This window comes from Corylus avellana, chromosome ca11 (assembly GCF_901000735.1).
Source record: "Corylus avellana chromosome ca11, CavTom2PMs-1.0".
NCBI classification, from domain to species: domain Eukaryota; kingdom Viridiplantae; phylum Streptophyta; class Magnoliopsida; order Fagales; family Betulaceae; genus Corylus; species Corylus avellana.
This window is the reverse complement of record NC_081551.1, coordinates 20,524,809-20,548,917: the sequence shown is the minus strand read 5'-3', so window position 1 is coordinate 20,548,917 and position 24,109 is coordinate 20,524,809. Positions and strand designations below refer to the sequence as shown.

Here is a 24,109-nt window from a genome sequence, read left to right as displayed (position 1 = left end):
GAAAACATTCTTTAAGGGAATTCAAAGACAAAACTAAAATTATTTGCACCATTAAGAAAATTAATAGAAGTGCAAACTTTTATGCTCACTTTATGGAACGTTGAGCCTTAGCTAGATATTATTCTAGCATCATTCCCTTTTTCTCTCCCCCGATCCTATCAATCCCCATTATTAATGGGAAAGACCCCCATCTTCTATTTGTTTCTTGTAATTTTTCTTTTTTCCTTTCTTTCAATGTACTTATAAAAATTTTAAAAAAAAATTTTAAAAAAAATTGGGCCATCTTAAATTCTTCGATTGCTAAAAGCCCACTAAGCCATGTACGTTGAAACGAATACAAACCCCTAATTGGTCTGAGCCTGGGCCTTAACATGCAACCGAAGACAAATGTTGGTGTCACGTGCAATGCACGCGGGATAAGTCTCCACCTGCCGGAGGACTATATAATGGCTTAAATTCCCCCAAGTGTTCGTACGGTAGAATTTCCCGCCTCTCTCCCGCACAATTTCCCGCTCTGAAAAACCCTAACCCGCAAAAATGGGGCAGAAGCAGCAATCCACCGCTGATCCCACCGCCGATCCCAAGAAACGAAGGCGCGTCGGTTTCTCCAACATCGGTGAGTCAACTTAGCTCGGATTCTTCCAAAACTTCTTCACTGACCTTTCATTTCTGTGATTTTGTTGTTTTTGTGTGCTTTCTGGTAGCACTTTCATTGTTTTAGCTCACTGATACTTGTTTGTTTTCGTGCAGATGCTGGAGTTGAGGCCAAAGAGTGCATCAAGATTTACCTGGGTATGATTAGATTATGGGTATTTATTAAGATAATTAGATTGAGTATGATTTAATTATATTGATGTTAAATTGTGGTTGGTTTATTTATTGTTAACTATTATATTCTGCTTGCACTCTTGCAAAGAATTAAAAAAAGAAATGTTTGGTGCCTGCTGTGGTTTCTTGAGGTTGTATAATACTTATGGGGCTTATTTTTCTATTTCCCTGTTTGGTTAGTGATAAAATACAGGAAAAGTAAAATGCTAATGATTTTTCTTATTATTATTATTTTTACTTATTTTGGATTTAAGATTACTGTAGTCAACAATGAAATGGCCGTAAATAACTAGAACAGTAAAATACAGGAAAAGTAAAATGCTAATGATTTTTCTTATTATTATTATTATTTTTACTTATTTTGGATTTGAGATTACTGTAGTCAACAATGAAATGGCGGTAAATAACTAGAACTTGATTCAAGTTGTATTTTGTTAAATTGTTAAATTGGTGTTTACTAAGGTTGATTACTACAATTGCATGACCTGAGGTTCTTTGGAAATCGGCTCAGTTTCTTGAGAACCTGGAATCTAAGCTCGTTGAGCTCATTGCCTAAGTGAGATGTAAGGAGTTGATGAATGCAATGTTGTCTGGTAATACATGTAGTATCATTATTATGTGCAATAAGCTATATTGTCATCTAATGAAATTTTCTGTGAGTTTGTTGCTCAGTCTAAAAGAATGGGCCATCTGAGAAGGTAAATGCTTGTGTGCATGTGTCAATTTGCAATTGGGTAATGCTTGTGCACACAAGCATGCATATGTGTGTGTATGTTCAATAATCTTACTACAAAACTGATTGTTTGACTTACTGCAAAGGATGCAAAGCAGAACCTGAATACCCTGGCATGGTTCATGCTTATATGATAGCAATTTTGATTTTGGCCTCACTCTTGATTCTTAATGACTCAAGCTTCCACTCTTTCCTTGTAAACTTATTAGATAAGCAGCTCAAGATCTGATGTTTTGTCTATTTCTTTTTAATTTATTCTCTTCTTCATTACATACATGTTATTTTCTTTGTATTGTGTTGAGCTTTATGTCAGCTTGCATTTGTACTTGATTGCTTGTGTCATAGTTTCTAGCAAAGAGGAAGTGGGTTCTGCAGACAGTTTATGTATCAACCCTGTTGACTTGAATAGCTTTTTTGATGAAGATGGAAAGATATATGGTTACCAAGGATTGCAGGTGATTTAACATTGTTGCAGATTGAAGTTTAATAATGTTGAAACAATGTTTCATTTTTGGTGATGTAAACAGAATGATTAGTTCTCTACAAAGGCCTTTTCCATAATGCATCTTGTTTAATAATTTTATGCAGATTACCATCTGGGTTAGCAGCATATCATTTCAAGCATATGCTGATATTACTTTTCAGAGTGAGTCTGATGTAAGTACTGATATTAATCCATCGCCTGCAAGAACTGTTAATTTTTTTTATTTATTTTCTAAGCAAGAAATGTTTTATTAGAATAGAAGCCATGGTCTACTAGAAAGTCAAGATTGTTATATACTTCTGCTATCTTTTATATTGAGTCGTGACCTTTTCCTTAAAGAATCAAATTTGGTTTTGCCCTTTGAACATGTTTACTAATTACTTTTATTTGTTTTCAGGGAGGAAAAGGTATCACAGATCTGAAAGCTGCTCTCCAGGTGTACATTAATCGCCCATCTTAAACCGTCCTTTTAGTTATTATTCCTATAGATCTGCTGATTAATTAGTCATGTTCTACAGAGAATTTTTGCTGAGACTCTTGTTGATAACAAACATGAGTTTCTTCAGACTTTTTCCACTGAGAGCAGTCTTATTAGGTACCTTGTACTTTTTTGTTGACATCTAATAGTCAAGCTTATTTTTCTCCATGCAGTTGGGTTTTTGGTTTATTGTGCTCTAATGTCCACGTTTTAACTCTTTGCAGATCCATTATCTCAAGCGGGGAGATATTGAACTACAAAACCTCAAATGGAAACACCGTTGATAGTAATATCCATTTGGAAGCAGCTAATTCCGATGTTGAGGTGCTTTTTGCATATTATGCTTTCTGATTTAGTATCATGTAAAAATGATAGTTGCTTGTCTAGATGTCTGTAATTATGACCTCCATACTATGTATATTTTATAGAATGCTTGTCAAGTTTCATGGTCCCTCTATATTGTTATCGTACCGGCTTGCCTAGCTAGTGCACATATAAAATGATTGTCTTATCTCTTGGATCCCTCATTAGCAGTATTTTTACATAGGTCAAAGAAGAATCTGGAATGACCAATTCCTTTCATGTTCCTTTTCCTTCTATTTGCAATCATGCATGTTAAACTGAGTACCATGGTTGATTTGCTCTACTGGGTCAGGTTGTTCGCATGGTGGTGGGCACTACGGCTGCTGGGCACCTCTACAGTCGCCTGATACCTCTTGTTCTTCTTCTTGTTGATGGTAATGCTCTTGTTTGTCTTGGCTGTTGCAATCTCTAATTTTTTTCTTGCTTTGGTTAGATTTTGAAAAAGTATAGCTCCCGTATTTAACAGTACTATTTTCTGAATCAGGTAGCAGCCCTATTGATGTTATTGATCCAAGATGGGAGTTGTATGTTTTGATTCAGAAGAAAACTGATCAGCAGGGCGAGGTTCAATGCAAATTGCTTGGTTTTACAGCCATTTATCGTTTTTACCATTATCCAGACAGTTCTCGATTGCGACTCAGTCAGGTATACTCCTTCACTGTTGACTAAGCGGTTGCTTGCTTGACACATGGTGCCCTTACATAAGCATGTTTGAACAGCTCTGATGTTATATTCATTTAGTTATTCGAATTTTTTCTGTGTTTTCATGTGATGTTGCTTTTTGCAGATACTGGTATTGCCTCCTTACCAACACAAAGGTTATGGGCGTTACCTTCTGGAGGTGCTTAATAATGTTGCAGTGTCTGAAGATGTTTATGACTTGACAGTTGAAGAGCCCTTGGATTACTTCCAACATGTGCGCACCTGCGTTGACATACCACGCTTGCTTGTTTTTGATCCAATCCAGGATGCTGTTAGTTCAGCTGTTTCACGCCTTAAGCGAGGAAAACTGTCAAAGAAAATCCACATCCCTCGGTTCACGCCCCCTTCAAGTGTCATTGATGATGTCAGGAAAAGTTTGAAAATTAACAAAAAGCAGTTTCTCAAGTGTTGGGAGGTTTTAATCTATCTTGGTCTTGATCCTGTTGACAAGTACATGGAGGATTTTGTGAGTGTCATTTCAAATCGTGTGAAGGATGACATTATCGGGAAAGATTCTGGGACTGCCGGAAAGCGAGTAATTGAAGTTCCAAGTGATTATGATCAGGAGATGTCGTTTGTCATGCATAGGTCTCGGACTGGTGAAGATGATAGTGTTCAGATGGATGAAAATCAAACAAATCAAGAAGAGCAGCTCCGGCAGTTAGTAGACGAGAGGGTGAAAGAAATTAAGTTAATTGCACAGAAGGTATCTGTGCATTAGTGGACTCTGGTCTGCATGAAGCTACTGCATATTCCTAAATGATGCAATCATGAGGTCTAGGCGATGCTGTAGTTTTGGAAGAATAGAAGCTTGTCTGTAAAAGACCGAGCTGTACTTGGAACTTTTAACTAATGTTAGAAAATTTACAGTAGTCTTCCCGGGTTTTTTCAAATTAACTAATGTACTTGGAATCTTTTTTTTTTAATGACTTTTAACGCAAAATAGGTCACATGTGGTGCAATTGAGCCCCCTACCCCTTTTTTGTTTTTGTTTTTGTTTTTTTTTTTGTCTGTTTTGATGACAAGTACTAACAGTGGTAGTAAAGGACAGAGTATAGCTTTGTCACATTCATAATCTAAAGTGCTAAAATGTATTTTCTTCTTAAATTAGATTTCTACTTTCTAGGCATGAGTAATGTTTTTTTTTCTAATTAGGCATGAGTAATGTTACATATTATACTTTTATTTTATTGGGCTAATGTAATAGTGCTCATCAGCTCTTGGGTCAATTTTTATTAAAAAAAATAATAATAAGAGTTAATTGATATTGTAACATTAACCTAGTGAAATAGGAGGATAAGAGTGTAGTTTACAACATTACTTTTTAATGTCTAAAAGTGCTAAAGATCCTCTCCATTCAAATAAAAATTTTAGTATTCATTTAATATTAAAATTTAATAAAGTTAGAATATCTAATGGTATATGTAATGTTAATATTGACATATCTTCTAAAAAAATTTAAATAATGTATATGAATTTTAAATTTCGACCATGAAATAGTTATCATTCATTTCAAATACCGAAGGTGGGGAGGGGGGCGGTTTCGCTCGCCTAATCCACCTTCAATACCAATACACGCTGCTTCCTAGCAGGAAAAGAAAAAAGAAAATTTTCATCAATCGATTTAAGACTGCAACCCATTTAAAAGCCTTCTCCTCAGTATCTCCTCTGGAATTAGTGGGCCTGAAGCACCATTTCAATGCTCAGGACATAGGTTTACGTGCCTAGAACCGGCATTTGTCTAAAGGCTATAATATCTGGCATTCATGATAGGCCGTCCTTCAGGAGTGGCAAAGAAAGTAAGCAAGTGAAGAACGTAGGCTAAATCTTGTGGAAGCTGCAACCTGCATCCTCTGATGTCAAGTTTTCTTTCCAGTTCTCAAATTCAGATCCACCAAACATTAGTTGTTTGATGCCAATTATGCTGTTAAAAGAAAAGGCAAAGGGGTGAGAGCATATACCAAACATGAGGAGCTTTAAGTCCACAAAAAACGGGCCAAAACACCAACAAGCAAACATCCCAAACCAAAAAGTATCCTAGAAAACCCAATCCAAGACCATTTTAAGGAGCTGGAAGAGAGAAGAAAGCAATCCTAGCTATCGCCATATGCATATGTGTATATCCAACTTCATATCCTATGTTAAAAAAACACGCTAAATATGCAGAGACAAGTTGCTGGAAATCTGCAACTATCGTTCTCTGGAAATTTCTATTGCATTTAAACTATGACTGTGCAGGAAAATATATATTTCCAGTCCAAACTCTAATTGGTGACTCACTACAAGTAAGAAAATGTTTGAAAAGAAATAGAGATATGTGGAGCTTACTCAGTGCTTATCTGTGTCAATGCATTTATCAAAACATCCAGAAGCAATGGTTCCCTGGTCCCAATATCCAACCTGTTAAAATTGTTATCAAATATATGACGAAGAAACATAAATACCTCTCTCTCTCATCATCAGGAAACAGATTTTAAACTAAAAAACCTCACATCCATTATCTAGGATTTCAAAATAGTCCCCCATACCAGATTCGTGCCAAGTTGTCTTGAATCTCAAGATCCCCAATATTGTAAAATGTGGTTGGTGTCACATTTGCTCCCTGAGTAGCATCATAACTTGGTCTTTTATCCAAAGGAGATTGTGACAGCTGCAGGAATTACATTGCACATTGTGTAATTAACAAAGAACCTATATAGCTAAAAAAAAGTCTCCAAGTTTCCAAGCAATAAACTTGCCATCCATATGGCATGAAAAATATCTGTATCAAAATTTTATGAAGATCAAACCTTACTTGCATATTCATGGAATTGCATCCACCTAGACGTCCAATAATGTGCCATGAACGAATGGCCTGAAAACAAACCAAATCAACTAAGTCACTAAACTACAAGAAAAAGAAGGAAATTACACTTCATTTTGTGGAGAGGTTATCATTAAGTAAATGAACAGTCGCTTACATCACAAATTAAGGTAATATCTTTCTCCAACGGAATGTTGTAGAATTCAAACCATATGTATGAGTTTGAGAAGTCAAATCTGGAAATGCCAATCGTCAAAGAGTGAGTTTACAAAAGAGGAGTACTGATGAATTGCATCTATATGGTAACTTTCAAATGAAAAAGACCAAGTATAATACAAGAAGCAGCAGTTGTATCACATTCATGATTAGAAGCTGATGGAAGATATCAACTCTAGAAACTAGAAAAAAGGTAGTTCAATAATTTTGGCCCTTGAGGAAAATTTAGACTCATCTGACAAACATGGTGGACTCCAAGAAAACACATGCCATAAGAAAAAATGTTTATGCGATCAATTTATCAGCTCAACTTCAATAAATGCAAGCCTACCTGTTATCTATTAACAAGGACTGAATAAGCCCAGTGTTAAAATGGCTTATTTGGAGAAAGCATGTTTTGCCGGAATATCTATAAGCTTACATGTGTTGTTGACCAATCACAATAATTCAATTTCACTAATCGTTAATAATTTCAAGCATTTTCATGGGTAGCTTCACTATATGATGCCAAATTTCTGGCACCCGGTGCCCATAAAATAACTTGTAGGATGAGCAAATCAATTCCCTCTATGCCTTCTTCCAAAGCATCCATGATTAAAAGTTTTTTCTTTTGATGAGTGAAGCTTCACTATATGATGCCAAATTTCTGGCACCCGGTGCCCATAAAATAACTTGTAGGATGAGCAAATCAATTCCCTCTATGCCTTCTTCCAAAGCATCCATGATTAAAAGTTTTTTCTTTTGATGAGTGAACATTGCAATGAGATCCATGAAACTCAAGTATCAATAAAGCTCAGTTAGAACATGGGGCTTTTGCTGACCCAACAAAAAAAAAAAAAAACAAGGATTTTAGAGCACCTGTAATGTTGAAAAATGTATGTGACTACCAAAATTTTCAAACGTCATCCTTTGCCTTGCTGAAACAAAAGATCAGTGTGACCAACATGCTTTCAGAGCTTGTGCCCACAGACTGAAAAATTACAAATCTTAACAACCATTTTACCATCTTAATAATGTTCAATTCTCCAAATCTTTTCAAAAGTTAGAATTAAGTAAATGGTTCCTATGAGAGAGTGATATTTAATGTAGGTTCAGGTTCATTAAAATTGAAGAACAAATTAAAACTCGCGAGCTCTTGAAAAGAAATCATGCGGGCATAAATTAGTATAAAATCACCATGTACATATCAGCATTACCGCATATAATACCACTTAGATGCAGTTTAGTCTAGCCAATTAATGTCCTATGTATTCAAACTTACTTATTGAATGTCACCGTCATTGGTATCGCTGAACCGGTCTTCGACTGCAAAATTTTGTTCCTTTTCCTCCTCAACCTCTCCTCCATCTGCAATTCAACACACCACATTTCAACTCAGACAACGAAATTCCCCAAAATCTACTAGTAATTGCTCTTAACCACACCCGTTATCCATTAAAACAATCCCTCAAACATTTCCAACAACACAAAGACCGCAACTTCAAAACATCCATGTATTAATCCTCCCATAAAACATGAAACTAGAACTAAAAACTAAAACTTGGCAGTGAAAACAACAACCCAGCAAAAAAAATGGTAAGAAATTCCAACAATGCAGTGCTTACTTTGGACCGCGCCTTTTGCGGGTCATCCAGACAACTACCGAGGATTTCAGCGAACTCGGGGTCTCGGTCATAATCTTTCTCTTCTTCTCTCCCTCTATATCCACCCCGACCTGAAAACCCATCTTCAAATTCCTCCTCGTCTTCATCCTCCTCCTCGTACTCTTGTTTTTCTTCTTCAAGCTCTCTTTCCAGGTTCTGGGTATTCAATTTCTGGCTTCGACTCGCTTTAGCTCTACACAGCAACGTTCTGGTCCGAGCATAGCTCGGATTACAAAGATTAACGGTCAAGAACGGCGGTAAGTGGTTAGTGTGGAGGGAAAAGCTGGGGTACGAAGTGGTTGGCGGTTGAGAAAACGCTGCGCAGGGGCGTTGGATAAGCAGGCGCTGGGGACCGGCGCATGCTAGCAACACATGAGTCATTGCGCTGAGGAGGCCCAGTGTTATCTATCTCCTGCTTTCCTTAACTTGCGCCTGTTCGGTCATCCTCTTCCAGTCTTCCTCTTTCACAGTTGCTTTAGTGTGAATCTGCGATGGCTCATCCTTGTTGGGCTCGTTTGATAATGTTATTTGGGTTTGCTGGAAAAAATAATAAAATTAATTAACAAAATATTAAAATAAAACACTTAAAACTATTTTCAATTAAAAAAATAAAAAAAATACCAACCTAAGAGCTTTATCAAACTAGCCCTGACGAGGCATAGGAGATGAAGGGAAAATAATTTAAATATTCTTGCTGTGTTTGGAATTGGAACTAATTATTATTTACTAATTAAAAATAAGCGAGTTAAATTATTAATTATATAATTAAATTCATTATTATTTTGAGCCTTCAGTTTATTTTCATTTTCAATTAACATATTTTCTATTAGTTTAAACTTTTTAAGATAAATAGTAATTTATATATATATAAATAAAACTTTAGGTTAACCGAACTCCATTCCAATGGCATACGATGGATACGAACTTGAAGGGCCTAGATACCAACGGGCCCTAAAAAATGCTATGATTAAGCCTAAAGTATTTATTTTAAATTTTTTTTAATTGATTGTCAGTGCGCACATCAATCATCTAAGAGAATTGGTACCTACTATAGGGCTTAAATATAGATGGGTCCCATAAAGGCCTGACTATCGAAAAGCCCGACTGACCCCATAAGTATGATGGATCTCAAGTCATTAAGGGTTTGACCACCTATAACTCAGTTAATTACTGTGATCCGAATGCACATTCACCAAAATGATATCACCAAGCAAACAATTAACCTTCAACTTGTACAACTAACAGTTATTCCCATGCCATGTTGCCTCTCCTAATTGACCAAAGAAGGGAATCTAAACAACAAGTGACAATCTCTTGGCGATAGTCTCTCAAACCTTTAGTAAGAAGTCGGCCTATATATATAGAGGTCAAGTGAATCTCACGAGTATGTAATATAATCCTTAGTAAAACTATGCCAAAATATTCTTTTACCATACCTTGGCTAACTTGAATGTCGGAGAATACCACCGGTAAATACTTCTAACTATTTTCCTTTCTTGTAGAGCTAGTCCATAAAAGGTGATCTCATGATCTCCCACATCTAATTTACTAAACCATATCATGATAAGTTTTATCTATCGGATTTTGAAGGATCGTAGGATTTTGTATAATTAATTTCAGGAAGGATTTCTCCCGTTAGGGTGGAAATCCTGTGGAGATCAAGAGAACTTGAAGAACACTCAATTTCACATACGTAAAACTAACGTACGTATATTGAAATTGTATGAATAATGTTTGTGTTATCATGTGACTCTATTTATAGAGTTCCAATTCAACTCTTTACTAAGAGTAGTATCTCTTGACCGGTTACCTTCATGAAAAGTCATATTACCTTTATATATATTTATATAGTCTGGTATGGGGATGACCACACTTATAATAGTGTGATCACCCTATGCACCTTCATTATCACTTATCTCACTTTTGTTGTTAGTGAAATCCAACTGTTTTGTATATTTAACAAAAAAAAAAATGTTCTTAAAGAAATATTCCAATTTTTAAATAAATAACATGCAAATACTCATTTCCCGCTTTTATTTCACATGACAAGGTTTAAAAGTTACTAGAATTTTTTTTTTTTTTTTGGAAACAAGAACTACCACTTCACCACATGAGATAACAGTATAATAAAGGTGTAGTGAATAGTATTTCTCCTAAAAATATAAAAAAAGTTAAAGTTAATGAAACCCCTTTCAACGAGTGCAGATTTATATTCTTTTGATTTAAGAATAAGAATATATGTTTGTCATGCCGTTTATTAAAAGGGAAAACGTAGAGGGACCAACAGAACACAACAAGAGTAGACTTAAATGTCAACTCCAAAGCCTTTATTAGCTCCACAATGCCAATGGCATTTGCACCCATGACTCTCAATATACCAAACCATCGATCCGGATTAATTGCAATTCATTAATTAAAATGTAACTTATTCGAGCATCAAATGAGATAACTTAACGAAGCTTACTTGTTCAGATAGACAGATCTTACTAGGGCTTCTCTCAATTGACTGTTTAGCCGCAATTCAAACACCCAATTACAATGAATATGATGTAGGATACTCACCTCACATTTGGTATAAATATAGCTGAAAAGTTAATATTCTTTGTTTTGAGAATAAGAATACATGTTTGTCAAAATTGGGAGGGTAAGGGGACCAACAGAACACAATTAAGAGTTGACTAAATTTCAACCCTAAAAGATGATACCAAGCATAAAGCATCCCAACATAAATAAAAATTAAAAAAAAAAAAAAAAAAAATTGGGTGAGGTGGGTGTGGGGAAGTATAGGGTAAAGTATGTATTTTGAAGAGAGTTTAGCTTACACTTGTAAGTGATATCAATTCATTCTCTTAATTACTTTAACCAAAAAAGAAAAGAAAAAAAAGATAGACAACAAGAATTTTTAATAATAATTTATTATTTGTACCAAATTATGGGTTATTTTATGCTTGAGCTATAGGCTTATAGCAATTTAAAGGGAAATAAAATCTCCCCAAAAGGCTTTAAAATATCTTCAATTTTCTAAAAAAATTTGTAATTATCAATGTTTTAAGTTTTCAAAGGCGAAAGAGTTGCCATAAGAAAAAACGAAGCATTTAGAGCACGTCGTGAAAAGCTGTTTAAGACCACACTCAAGTTGTAACAACGACAAAGTATCGAAATGATAATAATGGTTGTGAAAATGAGCATACTTTTCAAATGCATATTCTACGTGGAGGAATACTAAGGTTCGTTTAGGTATATTTTTAGTATTCTTCAATCTTATGTAGATATTGTTTTCTAAAAAAAAAAAAAAAAACCTTATCTTATTGGTCTCTTATATATTTTTTTAAGAACAATACCAAGTTTCTCTTGGCATTTATCCTTAACAAAAACTTAACTGTATTTTTAAAACTTACATTTTTTAGTAACACGTTTTAAAATTTATATTTTGAACTCGCATTTTTTAGAATTATAAACACAAACGACCCTTTATATCACATTAAAGTATTCTTTTGAAAAATTACCAAAAAAGAAAAAGAGAGAAAAACAAAATTCTAAGTTTGAAAAAGCTGGACCTATCTCAATTCTCAAGCCATTTCTGTTAGGGGTGTTCAAACAGTTATATTTTGTGGTTATTGGCTATAATATTTAACCGCAACCGCCTTGGGCGGTTATCGATTTTTAATAACTGCAACTGCAACTGCAACTGCTTAGGTGGTTAGCAGTTATTCAATTCAATAACCGACGGTTATAAGTATTTTTTTTGAAATGTGCTTTTAGGCTTTTTACGTGTTTTGGGCTTTTTTTGAGCTTATTTTAAGGATTTAAAGCCAAAATGTTCTAAAAAAAATGGTGTTTTTTGGGTCAACCAATATTTTTGAATAATGCTTTGAGAGAACGAGGGAATGAGGGATTCAGAGAAATGAGAGAATGATGAGCGCTATGGAATGAGAGAATAAGGGATTGAGAGGCAGTGAGGGACTAGGGAGAATAAGATGAAACCCTCCCTCCAAAGTCATTTGGGATGTTTTATATATATATATATATATATAAGAGCAATTAGATGTTATAACCACCTTGCTCGATCCCTAAAATTGCTAACAGTTGGGTATCTTTTGATAAACGATTTTGCCTTTTTTGCTTTACACTATTCATCACACTTTTTTTATTTTTTTAATATTCTTTTACTTTTTACATCATATCAATAATTTTTTATTATTATTTAAATAAAAAAATCACTACAAAACAAATTTTTTTTCATTTTTTCATATCAAACATTCATACTTTTTTACTTAAAAAAAAAAAATTCTTATTTTTTTTCACATCAATCACTTCCTGCTACAGTATCAAATCAAAATCAAAACAAAATCATTTATCAAACGAAGCCCTAACTGCAATTATAGTTAACGATTTTTAATAACAGACTACCAAAGCGGTTAGCGGGCGGGTCGGTTCTTGAACCCCCTAGGTCGTCCGTGCAAAGTCGCTGTTATATTGGCATGCGTGTCAAAGCGATAAAGTGGGAAGCAGCCAATGATGGTGGAGATCAGAGCTCAGTACGTACTGAAATCAGTGTCTTCGCAAGCGTCTGACCAACAAAATATGCTGTTGCTGTAGATTTTTCGGCTTCTTTTTATATATATTTTTCTATAAAAGCAAGACTTGTGGGTACGACTGTTTCGCAGGTTTGTTCCTCATTGGGGAGAGAATTTTCAGTGTGAGAGAGAGAGAGAGAGAGACGAAGAGGGATGAATTTGCTTCCGGCAGAGAATTCCCAGATCGCAAAGAAACATGGGTTCAGGTCGCTGAAGCTGTTAAACGTGGACCAGGACCGCGCTCTTGGAGAACAACCTGTGGGAGTTGACTACGGCAGGCTTGACAATGGTCTCTATTATTATGTCCGTTGCAATTCTAAGCCCAGAATGAGAGCTGCTCTTGCGCTCGCTGTTAGAGCCGGGTAATTTGCTTTTTGTTTGTTTGTTGGGCTGTTTTGGTTTTGATTACATGCGGTTGTGTTTTGAGTTATGGTGAATTTGATGGCAATTTAGCTTGTTCTATGATGTGGGTTATACTTGATTCTCCTATATACAGTTTATGGGGTTCAACCCCCATTTCCCATTATAGCAAATATGAAAAACCCTTTGGAAATTACAGAGCAATGTAATAATGTGTGGACTTATGCTTTGGGTTGAGAACAATATATGGGATGCCAGCATCGTCTATGAGAGCTAATTGAGCTACACAGGAAGTTATTGAAATATGAGACAATAGAATGTATACATTACGCAAGTGCAATTCAAATTTGGTTTATGACAAATACCCTCTGGAAATAGAAAACACCCATTGATCTCTGGATGAAATAAAAATTTTACTTTGGTTTTCTCATGAAGACTCACTAATCACAATCTCTTGAGTCCCTAAAGGTTATATCAGATTCAGATCCCGCCAGAGAAAAAAGTGTTAACTCACATATGGCGTGTTTACTCAAGCCAGCTTACTGCTACAGATAGTTTTCGTGTCTACTATCTAGGTTGAAGTTCATATATATTCCTTTTGGCTTAAGCAATGGAGTGTTTAAGCCTCTAGGGCTTACTTTTTCAGATTCTTCATCTCTATTCCTATGTGCAGACTAAAGCATACTTTTTAGTTGTTCACCAAGTTTATTTGTACATACATAAATATGCACACGCTCACCCACACATACCCATATTATATTAAGAATGGCAATCAAGCTGATTTATTGGTTTCTTGGCAGATCAGTTTTGGAAGAGGAAGATGAACGTGGAGTTGCTCACATAGTGGAGCATCTTGCCTTCAGTGCCACTAAGAAATACACAAATCATGATATTATCAAGTTTCTTGAAAGTATTGGGGCAGAATTTGGTGCTTGTCAAAATGCAGTAACATCGGCTGATGACACTGTGTATGAGTTATTTGTTCCCGTTGACAAGCCTGAACTGTTATCTCAAGCCATTTCGGTCTTGGCAGAATTCAGTTTGGAGGTATTAACAAAGATTCTGCCATGTTTGGTTATCTGGTAATTTTTAAGTTTTTACTTCCTTTAGTATATTTACTTGTTCCATGCAGGTTCGGGTCTCAAAAGATGATTTGGAAAAAGAAAGAGGAGCTGTCATGGAAGAGTATAGAGGGAATAGGAACGCTGCTGGAAGGATGCAGGATGCACATTGGGTTCTGATGATGGAAGGTTCACGGGTACTGATATTGACTACAAAAATTTTTGCATGATAAGTAATGAATCAATTCATTGTTGAGGTGTCTCCTAGGGTTAGCTCAATCGGTAGGGAACCACGCCTTATGAAGTGGAGGTCATTAGTTTGAATTCCCCTCCCCCATTCCCCTCCCCTTGTGTGGATATGTAAAAAAAAAGAAATTCATTGTTGAGGCTCTTCTTGCTGATATAATTTGCACATTGATTGCATTAAAGAGGCAAAACATTTCTCTTTTCCAGTTATTCTGATGAGAAGATGCACTTATTTTTTGATGAGCCTTCTCTTGTAATGTTTTTATATAGTAGCACCATTTTATGCATACTCCCTTTGTCCCTTCCTATACTCTTTTTATAAATCAATTTTATGTTTTTTCTGAAACTGCCTGATTGATTGCAGTATGCTGAGCGCTTGCCAATTGGATTAGAGAAAGTAATTCGAACTGTTTCTCATGAGACTGTGAAGCAGTTTTATAGGAAGTGGTATCATTTATCCAATATGGCGGTGGTAGCTGTTGGAGATTTTTCTGATACACAGGTTTGATTTTGTTGATATGTAAAATTTCACATTGGAACTATAATAGTATGTTTTCTAGTTAAGGTTTCTTGACAAACTCTCTCTCTTTCTCTCTCTCTCTCTCTCAGAGCGTAGTTGAGTTGATAAAGACTCATTTCGGGCAGAAAAGTTCAGCACCCGAGCCTCCACTTATACCAACATTTCCAGTTCCACCTCATGAGGATCCACGTTTTTCATGTTTCGTTGAATCTGAAGCTGCCGGGGTTAGTGCAGAGTAAATTGGCCTTGTTCATACAAATGTTTCTGCACATTTGAAAAGCACGAGAGAAAAAGGATTTCACAACGAACATGTAAATCTTATTAATTTTATCTTGTATTCATTCAAAACAGTCTGCAGTGATGATTAGCTATAAGATGCAAGCAGATCAGCTGAAGACGGTGAAGGACTATAGGGATTTACTTGCAGAGTCCATGTTCCTTTATGCTCTAAACCAGAGGTTCTTTAAGATCTCTCGTAGAAAGAATCCACCCTATTTCTCATGCTCAGCTGCTGCAGATGTTCTAGTTCATCCATTGAAGGCATATATAATGACTTCATCTTGTAAAGAAAAAGGGACCATTGAGGCCCTAGAGTCAATGTTGATTGAGGTCTGCTTTCTATCTTGTTTTGAGAACTTGCTTTATTTATTTATTTTTTGGCTCCCTCCCTCCTGCTCTCTCTCTCTCTCTCGTGTTCAAAATGTTTTACCTTTTAATGACAACTCTTATGTTTCAGGTTGCAAGGGTACGCCTACATGGGTTTTCAGAACGCGAGATATCTATTGTCCGAACTTTACTGATGTCAGAGATTGAATCTGCCTATTTGGAGCGTGATCAAATACAATCGACCAGCTTGCGGGATGAATATTTACAAGTATATCCAAACTGTAGCTTTCTTGGATCTTCTGATTGTTAATTTGAACCTGTAATTAATTATGGCAAAAATATGTCTTTCTATTTCTTTTCCAGCATTTTCTTCGCAATGAACCAGTTGTTGGGATTGAATATGAGGCTCAACTCCAGAAAACTCTTCTACCTCGTGAGTAAATATTATTGCATCCGTAAATGTACTGGTTCTAGGATTCTGAAATAAACCAAGCATGAGAATATACTTGATTGCAATCACCATGGTCACTTTCTATGCATAGATATAATGGCGTCTGAGGTATCCAACTATTCGAAGAAATTACAAACATCGTGCAGCTGTGTCATAAAGACAATTGAGCCTCGAGCTTCTGCAACAGTAGATGATCTGAAAAATTTAATGTTGAAGATCAATATTCTTGAGGAAGAAAGGAACATTTCTCCTTGGGATGATGAACACATTCCAGAAGAAATTGTCAGTTCAAAGCCAAATCTTGGGTAAAGTTTGACTCCTTTGAAGATCAATCTTTTGAACATGTTCTATCATTTAACTTTTATTTGCGTGGACTACTCTCTCTATTTGCTTTGGTTACATTGTCTTTGCCTTTGGATGAAATTTGATAATTTGATGCATTGATATATTCCTTCTATATTCTTTATTAGCCATTAGCCCAATAAGATAGGTCGTTTGTACTATTTTGGAGGATCTCAGTCTATTATGACAGATCACATTTGCAATTTGATTGTCGAATTTAATTTTTCCCAAAACAATTTGCTTCAGGAATATTTTGCAGCAGTTTGAACATCCAAATATTGGAGCTACTGAGTTAATTCTATCAAATGGTATGCGAGTTTGCTATAGGTGTACAGACTTTCTCGCAGACCAGGTACAAAACTGTGTAGATATTGCAATATCTGTAGTCAAAAGAACTATGTAATGAAATTCTGTGAAAGATCTTGTTTGTATTGGCTCCTTAGTGGTCTTTATTTATCCCCTGTTTGTTTATTGTTTCTTTTTTGTTGGTCTGATTTGTTTGTTTATTGTTGAAGTTAAGAACTTATGATTACATTCATAATCATAAATTCATAAATCAGTGCTTACAGCTGGTTGGATATAATTTTGTGTGTATGGGGAGGGGGGAGAAACAAATCATCCAATTTGTAGCCTTCACATATCTCTTTTCTTTGCATGAGGTGAACAGTTATTATTATAAAAAGCTAATTGGATTATTCTTAAGGTGGGTATAAGATGAAATATCAGTGTACTATAGACATATAAACCAAACCCTTAAAGGATTGTGATTTGAAATGGAAAGAATTAGTGGATTTGTGGATTGGCCAGGTCAACTATGAAAGGACAAATAATTTTGGGAAGAATGAGTGGTTTGTAGTGAGAGAATTAAAGCTTGACTCTTGGAGTGCTCAGTCTTATTGTGAATTTCAAGCCTTTGATATCATGTAATTTCATTTTTAGACTAATTATATGGCTATAACATTTGCGATTAGAGCCTAGAAAGAGATGGATTTGAAGTATTCCCATGCCTGATACCAGCAAGGTGGACTAGGTTCCTTTCTAGTCATTTGGAGAGATAAATTGCTACTTGTCCCAAAAATTTAAGTTCATAGGAAATAGTGAATTTAATCATTTAATCAATATTCTCATACTCCCCCTTATTTGGATTCACACTCGCCCTCAACAAGAGGGGTCCAACATGTGAAACTTTTTAACTTTAAATGGGAGATAGAGGGGTGTTAAAGTTTGAATTTATGACCACCTGTTTTGATAGCATGATTAATTATTACTTATCTCACAAGTTTAAACTGAAAATAATTTTAAGTTTAACACTTAAAAATCAATATTCTTGTAGAGAGCAAGTCTCCATCTAATGTGGCGTTCTTAAATTATTGTACACAGCAAAGCAAGAGATCTGGAAATCAGTCTATCATTTTTGGAGGCCATAGATTACCTTATATGTGGATTTGGGGGGTTAGGGTCACTTGCTTCACTGTCATTTGCATGGGCAAATGAACTTGATTCCATTTTAGGTTCAGTCTTCACTGGAGTTATTGGAGGTTGTAGACCGATGTCAAGTTTGAAAACTAGAGGAACTTCATTTTCAATTTCTTTTTCTCCTCCTTTTACATTATGCAATATTTTGTTATTCCAAGGTGCATCAAAAAGGAGACTAATATTATTGAGAAAGCTTGAAGACTCATGTGGATAGGCATTTATCTATTCTCCATCTGGGTTACTGTTGCAATTAGATTTATTATTATTTTTTTCAAATTATTTGGTTCTAAATGAGAGTAAAACTTGTTTCTTGTTGATGCTATCTGGAAGATATAGGGCCCTTGTTCTATACTTAATGGCTGCTAACTATTCTTGGACCATCAAAGTGATTTTTTTTTTTTTAATTGGATGATCAAAACTTGAGCATGACTTCATGTGCTCAAGTTAACTTTTTTTAACTTTTTTTTTTTTTTTTTTTTTTTTTTTTTTTTTTCAACAGGTTATCTTTACAGGCTTCTCATATGGAGGTTTATCAGAACTCCAAGAGAGCGAATATTTCTCTTGCTCGATGGGAACAACCATTGCTGGCGAAATTGGTATATTTGGTTATAGACCATCAGTTTTAATGGACATGCTTGCTGGCAAGAGAGCTGAAGTTGGTGTGAATCTTGGAGCATACATGAGAAGTTTCTCTGGTGACTGTTCACCGTCAGACTTGGAAACTGCCTTGCAGGTTTGTTTCTGTCAGTTAATCAGTCCCAAAGTCTCATCTAAAAGAATAGGGGATTGTAAAAGAATCTGTCACAAATCTTTATAAGTAATCATTAAAAACAGGAAAAATGAAAATTAGTTCCTAGGTTTTTTTTTTTTTTTTTGCAATTTTAATTTAATCTTCGAGTTTACAATTTCAGCAATTAGGTATTTAAGTTTTACCTCAATTTCAAATAAGTCCTTCTATCAAGCTGCCATCCAATTAAATGACGCCATACCACGTCAAATTAGTAAATCGATGACATAGTTCGCGTTTGACACCTCATGTGCCAATTATATGTTCCATATAGGAAATTATCTTAAATTACAAATCTATTCTGAATTTTTTTTTTAAAAAAAAAAAAAGAAGAAGAAGAAAAAAATCAAAATTAAAACTTCAAAAAGAAGATGATGACTGCTATGAGGAGTGGCCAGCAGTGAAAGGGGGTTGCCACCTCCCTTTGTGAGGGGAGGCACCCCCTCACAGGAGAGGGGTGGCTCCTACTCTCCAGCAAGGGCCGACCGCCCACCTCTCATCCGATGAGTGACAGCCATCCTTCACAAGTTCCCCTTATAGGAGAGGAGCAACTGCCTCTCCTTTGCAAGGGGAGGCCTCCCCTCACAACTGTCACCCCTCTTTTTATTTTATATTTTTTTTAATTCAAGGTAGATTTGTAATTTAAGATAATTTTTCATGTGAAAATTATAGTTGGGACATGATGTGTTAGACGCAAACCACATGTTATCAACTTAATAGTTTGACATAGCATGCCATCAATTAATTAGACGACAACTTGATGGAGGGATTTGTTTGAAAAGAAGGTAAAACCTAAAGACCTAATTGTCGAAGTTGGGAATCCGATGACTAAATTGAAATCTCAAGACAACCTGGGGACTAATTTTGAATTTTCCCAAAAAAATTAATCATAATATTTCAATTATGTGTATCCATATTTGAAAGTGATATGTTGGTGCTCTTACTTGCTGAGGTTAATTAATGGCATGCATGGTGGATATGTTGTTTTTCTTCCTTTTTTTATGGTGTGGTGGGGGTAAGGGAGTTGAATGATATGAATATGCATTCGAAATTATTCAGTGAAGCGTGCCTCCAATAAATTTTATCTATCTAAAGGGGGTTTAAGACAGTCAGGTTTGCCTCTGTTACGTAATGATTGTGTGCACTTACTTGTATTTGCTTACTGGCAAACTTCTTGTTAGTCTCATTTCTAAGTGTGAACTCAACCCCTAGTTCCTTCGGGCCATAATTTGAATTCTTCTTTGCCCTTCTGGCCCATAATTTGATCGGATGAGACACAAAGAAGTTGCTGGCTATTTTGCCATCCCTCCCTCCATCCATATATGGGTTTTAAATGGTTGCTTGATCTTTTTAGTTTTTTCTTTAATCTTCTTAATATACTACAGTGAAGGTGTCACACCTGTCATTTTTTATTATTTTTGCTCTGGCAGCTTGTCTATCAACTATTTACAACAAAAGTAACACCAGGAGGAGAAGATGTCAAAATAGTGATGCAAATGGCGGAAGAAGCAGTTCGTGCCCAAGAGAGGGATCCTTACACTGCTTTTGCAAACCGTGTGAAGGAGCTCAACTATGGAAACTCCTATTTCTTTAAGGTGCGGCTGATTTCCTGCTTTAATCTTTCTGATTCAAGATAGGTGTGCTTCTAAATTGGGGTTAATTTCTTCTTTTGCAGCCCATTAGAATAAGCGACCTTCGAAAAGTTAATCCGTTAAAAGCTTGTGAATATTTCAACAACTGTTTCAAAGATCCAGCAACTTTTACTGTTGTGATTATTGGCAGTATTGATCCTACAATTGCACTTCCCTTAATATTGCAGTATTTGGTAAGCAGTAGCTTTTTTGCAATTCTACTTAGCTCTGGAAACAGTAATTATTCCATGTTAACTAGGTTCGTGATGCTGCATGCAGGGTGGAATACCAAGGCCTCCTGAACCTATTATGCATTTAAACCGTGATGAGCTCAAAGGCTTGCCATTCACTTTTCCTTCAACCATAATTAGGTAATCAGCACAGTGAAGTTTTTTTGTTTTTTTGTTTTTGTTTTTTTTTAACTCTTTGAAGGGAACAACCATTCACCCCACCTCTCTCTAACTGGTCTCCCAATTTTTAATCCTCCTCCTCTTTGTTGTTATCTTGAATGTTGTTGCTTTCGTACCTTTCTTTTGACATTTGAAACATCATTGGAATTGTCCTGTGTGTGTGTGGATGCATGTTTTTTCTTTTAGAATTCCAAGCCCTGCTAACCATTGGATATGCTTGTAGAGAAGTGGTCCGCAGCCCCATGGTGGAAGCACAATGTTCGGTCCAGTTATGCTTTCCCATTGAGCTGAAAAATGGAACCATGGTATGCAGCTCTTTTAGATAGATCAATTAATTGCTCTTGTAATGGATCGCCCGTCAGGCCTTTTTGACATTCATTTTACTGATGGTGATAATGAGTTTTCTGTTGGAAAAACAAAAACAAATAAATAAATGGCAGGTGGAAGAGATTCATTTTGTTGGGTTCCTGAGCAAACTTCTTGAAACAAAATTAATGCACGTTCTGCGTTTCAAGCATGGGCAGGTGAGCATGCATGCCAGTTTGTCTTTTCTTTGATTGTAATATTTGTTGGCCTAATTTTTATTTAATTGGCTCATGTGCCCAGATCTACTCTGCAGTTGTTTCGGTATTTCTTGGTGGAAATAAACCTTCGCGAACTGGCAATGTTCGTGGTGATATTAGCATAAATTTCTCTTGTGATCCAGCAATCTCCTCAAAGCTGGTGGGTTTTTATTATCGTAATTTGTTCCCTTTTTTTTTGTTCTAATTATTGGGTGGCCAATCTGCTCACTATCTAGGTCTTGCAATATTTCTTATCAGGCTGATCTTGCTCTGGATGAGATATTACGTCTTCAAGAGGAAGGTCCTTCAGATGAAGATGTTTCTTCCATCCTAGAAATTGAGCAAAGAGCCCATGAAAATGGACTTCAGGTAAAATCTTATTTACAAATTTGAGTTTATACAATTATGGTCCATATGGTTGTCAATAAGATGGAGTAAAAGCTATTTGATTACTGCTGTCCAACTTTAATTGTCGTAAAACTTTGAACATTCTTCTCATTTGTTTTGGGCAATCATCCAGAGCATTAAGGTTCATGGATGTGAGAGGTGAAAGCAATTTACTACCATTCACTCGCTGTTGCTGATTGCTTGTGCTTTTTCAGGAGAACTACTACTGGCTTGACAGGATTTTGCGCAGCTACCAGTCGAGGATCTATGCTGGTGATGTCAGCACTTCTTTTGAGGTTGGTGGCTGTAACCTTATTGGCTACCAGTCTATGTTGTAGTTTGCAGTTTGCATAGAAATGTATTACGTTTCTATAGGCCTTAAGGTGCAAGAATATGCAGGGCTAACAATATATGGTGAGAGATAAGACTTGCATACACCTGTTTTTCTTGGTTTCTGAACTGTATCACACAAGAATTCTGAGCATCTTCTGCACCAATAATGCGTTATAGGCATAGAACTCTGGATTTTAAGTTTAACATTTTTTTAATTTCTCATAATTTAGAAGTAATTCATACAACTGTTCTGGTTTACATAAAAATTAGTTCATTCTGTATGTTAGTGGGGTAGGAATTCTCACCTTCTACAAGAACAAGTGACAGTATGGATACTTCTCTAAACAGTATTGTCACAGTATCTGAATAATCACGATTTAGCATGCACCATGCAATCATGTTTCTATATTTCTTTTACAAGATGATAGAAAATGTAATGCTTGGGCATATAATTGCAGCAAGCATGCACTTTGTATTCACGTCATGCAACCATTTATGCGCAGCGATTTTTAGCGACAATATTATGATAGAAAGTATATTTTACTTCTTCTTTTCTTATATCTGAAGTAATTAATTTGTCATTATTTCTCTGATGCAGATTATAGATGAAGGGCGGTCAAAAGTTAGATCAACACTGACACCGCTAACAGCCCAGTTGGCACTCCAAAGGATACTGCCTTATCCTTGCACAAGACAGTACACTGTAGTGATTCTAATGCCCCAGGCATCTCGCTTTAAGTTACTAAAATCATTCCTCCGATCTTCTCTGACCGGTTATCGCAGTGATGCAAAGGTCAGTTATGATTATGCTGGTTTTGCCACCACTGTGTTTCTAGTGCATATGCCTACAATGTGACATTATTCTCCGAAAGTTCTTTAACCTTCTCAATACTTATAATGCTAATTTTTTCCCACAGTTGTCACAGAATTCCTCGTTTTTTAAATTGACTATATATGGCCTCATATGCATTGCTTTTACATAGGTATCTCATATTTCTTCCGATTTTTTTGAAATTTAATACATTAGTTATGTTTGTTGTGGCAGATTTTGGCAGGGATTGCTGGTCTCACAGTTTTAGGTCTTAGTTTGTGGAGATATTCACGGAGTACCCTAAAATCTTAGGGTATTTATTAGGGGACTTCAATATCTTTGGGAAGTATGAAGATTTCCAACAGAAATCATGATGATTATTTCATCATTGCTGGCAGATGTGAGGTATCACTAGTAGGTCAGAGGAGAAGTAACACACACAATGATATATGGCCTCACTGATTGAAACATCTATGTATATCCATTTTTTATCTGGCCAGCTCTATTGGATGTACCATTTGTTCAGAAGAATGTGGTGCTACACTTGTATTATTCATTGCTGAACAAATGATTTTTAAAGTTGTGGACAAGAATAGGTCTCATGAAACTAGTCTAAAGACTCCATAACATTACAGATAATTTGTTCCAATAGGATGGAAAAATGCTTTTAATACAGCTTTTACTACGATTCTTTATGAATGTTACAATATTTGAATGGTGAAAAAAATTAAGCAACAAAATTTGACAGATAAATTTAATTATTTAGTAACTGACCTGTTAAATGTTACAATGATCGGTGATGCTTGGCCCAACTTTTTATAATGGGGGGTCTTTCCTTTTAGGGTGAATGAAAAGAGTACGTGGCGTGCGAGTGCAAAATTCTTTTTCTTTTTTTTTGCATTAAAATATTAAAAAAAAAAAATTTCCTTCATGGCATGCTAAGTATGCCGTGTACTCTGAATCACAGCCCTTCCTTTTAATATGTTTGTACATCACACCGGTAGGTGGCTGAGTCACTTGACAGCACTTTCAATGCATGTGCCAAATTGGTTTCTGTTAGTGCCAAATTGGTTTCAATGCAATGAATGATGCATTTCATTTCAGAAAACACACTACTATTATTTGTTTATATCATAAATTGGGTCTAGTTTGAAAATAATATTTTGACTCCAACATGCTGATAACAAATACAATGTAGTGATTGATAATATTAAATTACAATAACCATAGAGATAAACACTATCAAACACCATTCATTTAAAGCATCAACACAAGATTTGTTGACGAAGAGAAAACCA

At 35.6% G+C, this 24,109-nt stretch overlaps 3 protein-coding genes across 4 annotated transcripts; 2 read left to right on the top strand and 1 right to left on the bottom strand.

Annotated features, from left to right (window-relative positions):
• Positions 1–469: 469 nt before the first annotated feature.
• On the top strand, positions 470–4,477 carry LOC132166454 (histone acetyltransferase type B catalytic subunit). The gene is made up of 10 exons (XM_059577268.1): positions 470–616; positions 751–792; positions 1,907–2,016; positions 2,150–2,218; positions 2,443–2,481; positions 2,564–2,640; positions 2,748–2,847; positions 3,179–3,260; positions 3,371–3,531; positions 3,674–4,477. The coding sequence occupies exons 1-10, from the start codon at positions 538–540 to the stop codon at positions 4,307–4,309; spliced, it is 1,395 nt and encodes a 464-aa protein (XP_059433251.1). The 5' UTR covers positions 470–537; the 3' UTR covers positions 4,310–4,477.
• Positions 4,478–5,032: 555 nt separating this feature from the next.
• On the bottom strand, positions 5,033–8,749 carry LOC132166063 (uncharacterized). Its single transcript, XM_059576816.1, has 7 exons — positions 8,212–8,749; positions 7,869–7,954; positions 6,549–6,627; positions 6,383–6,442; positions 6,117–6,238; positions 5,917–5,988; positions 5,033–5,512 (listed from the first exon to the last, which is right to left on the bottom strand). The coding sequence occupies exons 1-7, from the start codon at positions 8,629–8,631 to the stop codon at positions 5,410–5,412; spliced, it is 942 nt and encodes a 313-aa protein (XP_059432799.1). The 5' UTR covers positions 8,632–8,749; the 3' UTR covers positions 5,033–5,409.
• A 3,984-nt stretch (positions 8,750–12,733) lies between these two features.
• On the top strand, positions 12,734–23,506 carry LOC132165648 (zinc protease PQQL-like). Of its 2 annotated transcripts, XM_059576295.1 has the most exons (21): positions 12,738–13,189; positions 13,988–14,234; positions 14,320–14,445; positions 14,859–14,996; positions 15,104–15,238; positions 15,366–15,623; positions 15,751–15,888; positions 15,984–16,053; positions 16,163–16,376; positions 16,660–16,765; positions 18,389–18,622; positions 20,107–20,271; positions 20,352–20,501; positions 20,587–20,678; positions 20,941–21,022; positions 21,158–21,241; positions 21,324–21,440; positions 21,539–21,649; positions 21,883–21,963; positions 22,599–22,793; positions 23,046–23,506. In XM_059576295.1, exons 1-21 carry the CDS (start codon positions 12,981–12,983, stop codon positions 23,121–23,123), a joined length of 3,030 nt encoding a protein of 1,009 aa, XP_059432278.1. In that variant the 5' UTR covers positions 12,738–12,980; the 3' UTR covers positions 23,124–23,506. The 2 variants fall into 2 exon arrangements, with proteins under 2 accessions (XP_059432279.1, XP_059432278.1); XM_059576296.1 differs by lacking the exons at positions 21,883–21,963; positions 22,599–22,793; positions 23,046–23,506 and having other exon boundaries at positions 12,734–13,189; positions 21,337–21,440; positions 21,539–21,629.
• Positions 23,507–24,109: the final 603 nt, after the last annotated feature.

Bases quoted from the DNA above. Each gene is read 5' to 3' on its own strand.
- LOC132165648 (XM_059576295.1), top strand. From the start codon at position 12,981: ATGAATTTGCTTCCGGCAGAGAATTCCCAGATCGCAAAGAAACATGGG. The intron at 18,623-20,106 runs GTTTGTTTCTGT...TTGCTCTGGCAG, and splicing joins ACTTGGAAACTGCCTTGCAG to CTTGTCTATCAACTATTTAC. The intron at 22,794-23,045 runs GTCAGTTATGAT...TTGTTGTGGCAG, and splicing joins GTTATCGCAGTGATGCAAAG to ATTTTGGCAGGGATTGCTGG.
- LOC132166063 (XM_059576816.1), bottom strand. From the start codon at position 8,631: ATGACTCATGTGTTGCTAGCATGCGCCGGTCCCCAGCGCCTGCTTATC. The intron at 5,989-6,116 runs GTATGGGGGACT...CAATTTTAACAG, and splicing joins GACAACTTGGCACGAATCTG to GTTGGATATTGGGACCAGGG. The intron at 5,513-5,916 runs GTAAGCTCCACA...TTCTTTTAACAG, and splicing joins TTGACACAGATAAGCACTGA to CATAATTGGCATCAAACAAC.
- LOC132166454 (XM_059577268.1), top strand. From the start codon at position 538: ATGGGGCAGAAGCAGCAATCCACCGCTGATCCCACCGCCGATCCCAAG. The intron at 793-1,906 runs GTATGATTAGAT...CTTGTGTCATAG, and splicing joins GTGCATCAAGATTTACCTGG to TTTCTAGCAAAGAGGAAGTG. The intron at 2,848-3,178 runs GTGCTTTTTGCA...CTACTGGGTCAG, and splicing joins CAGCTAATTCCGATGTTGAG to GTTGTTCGCATGGTGGTGGG.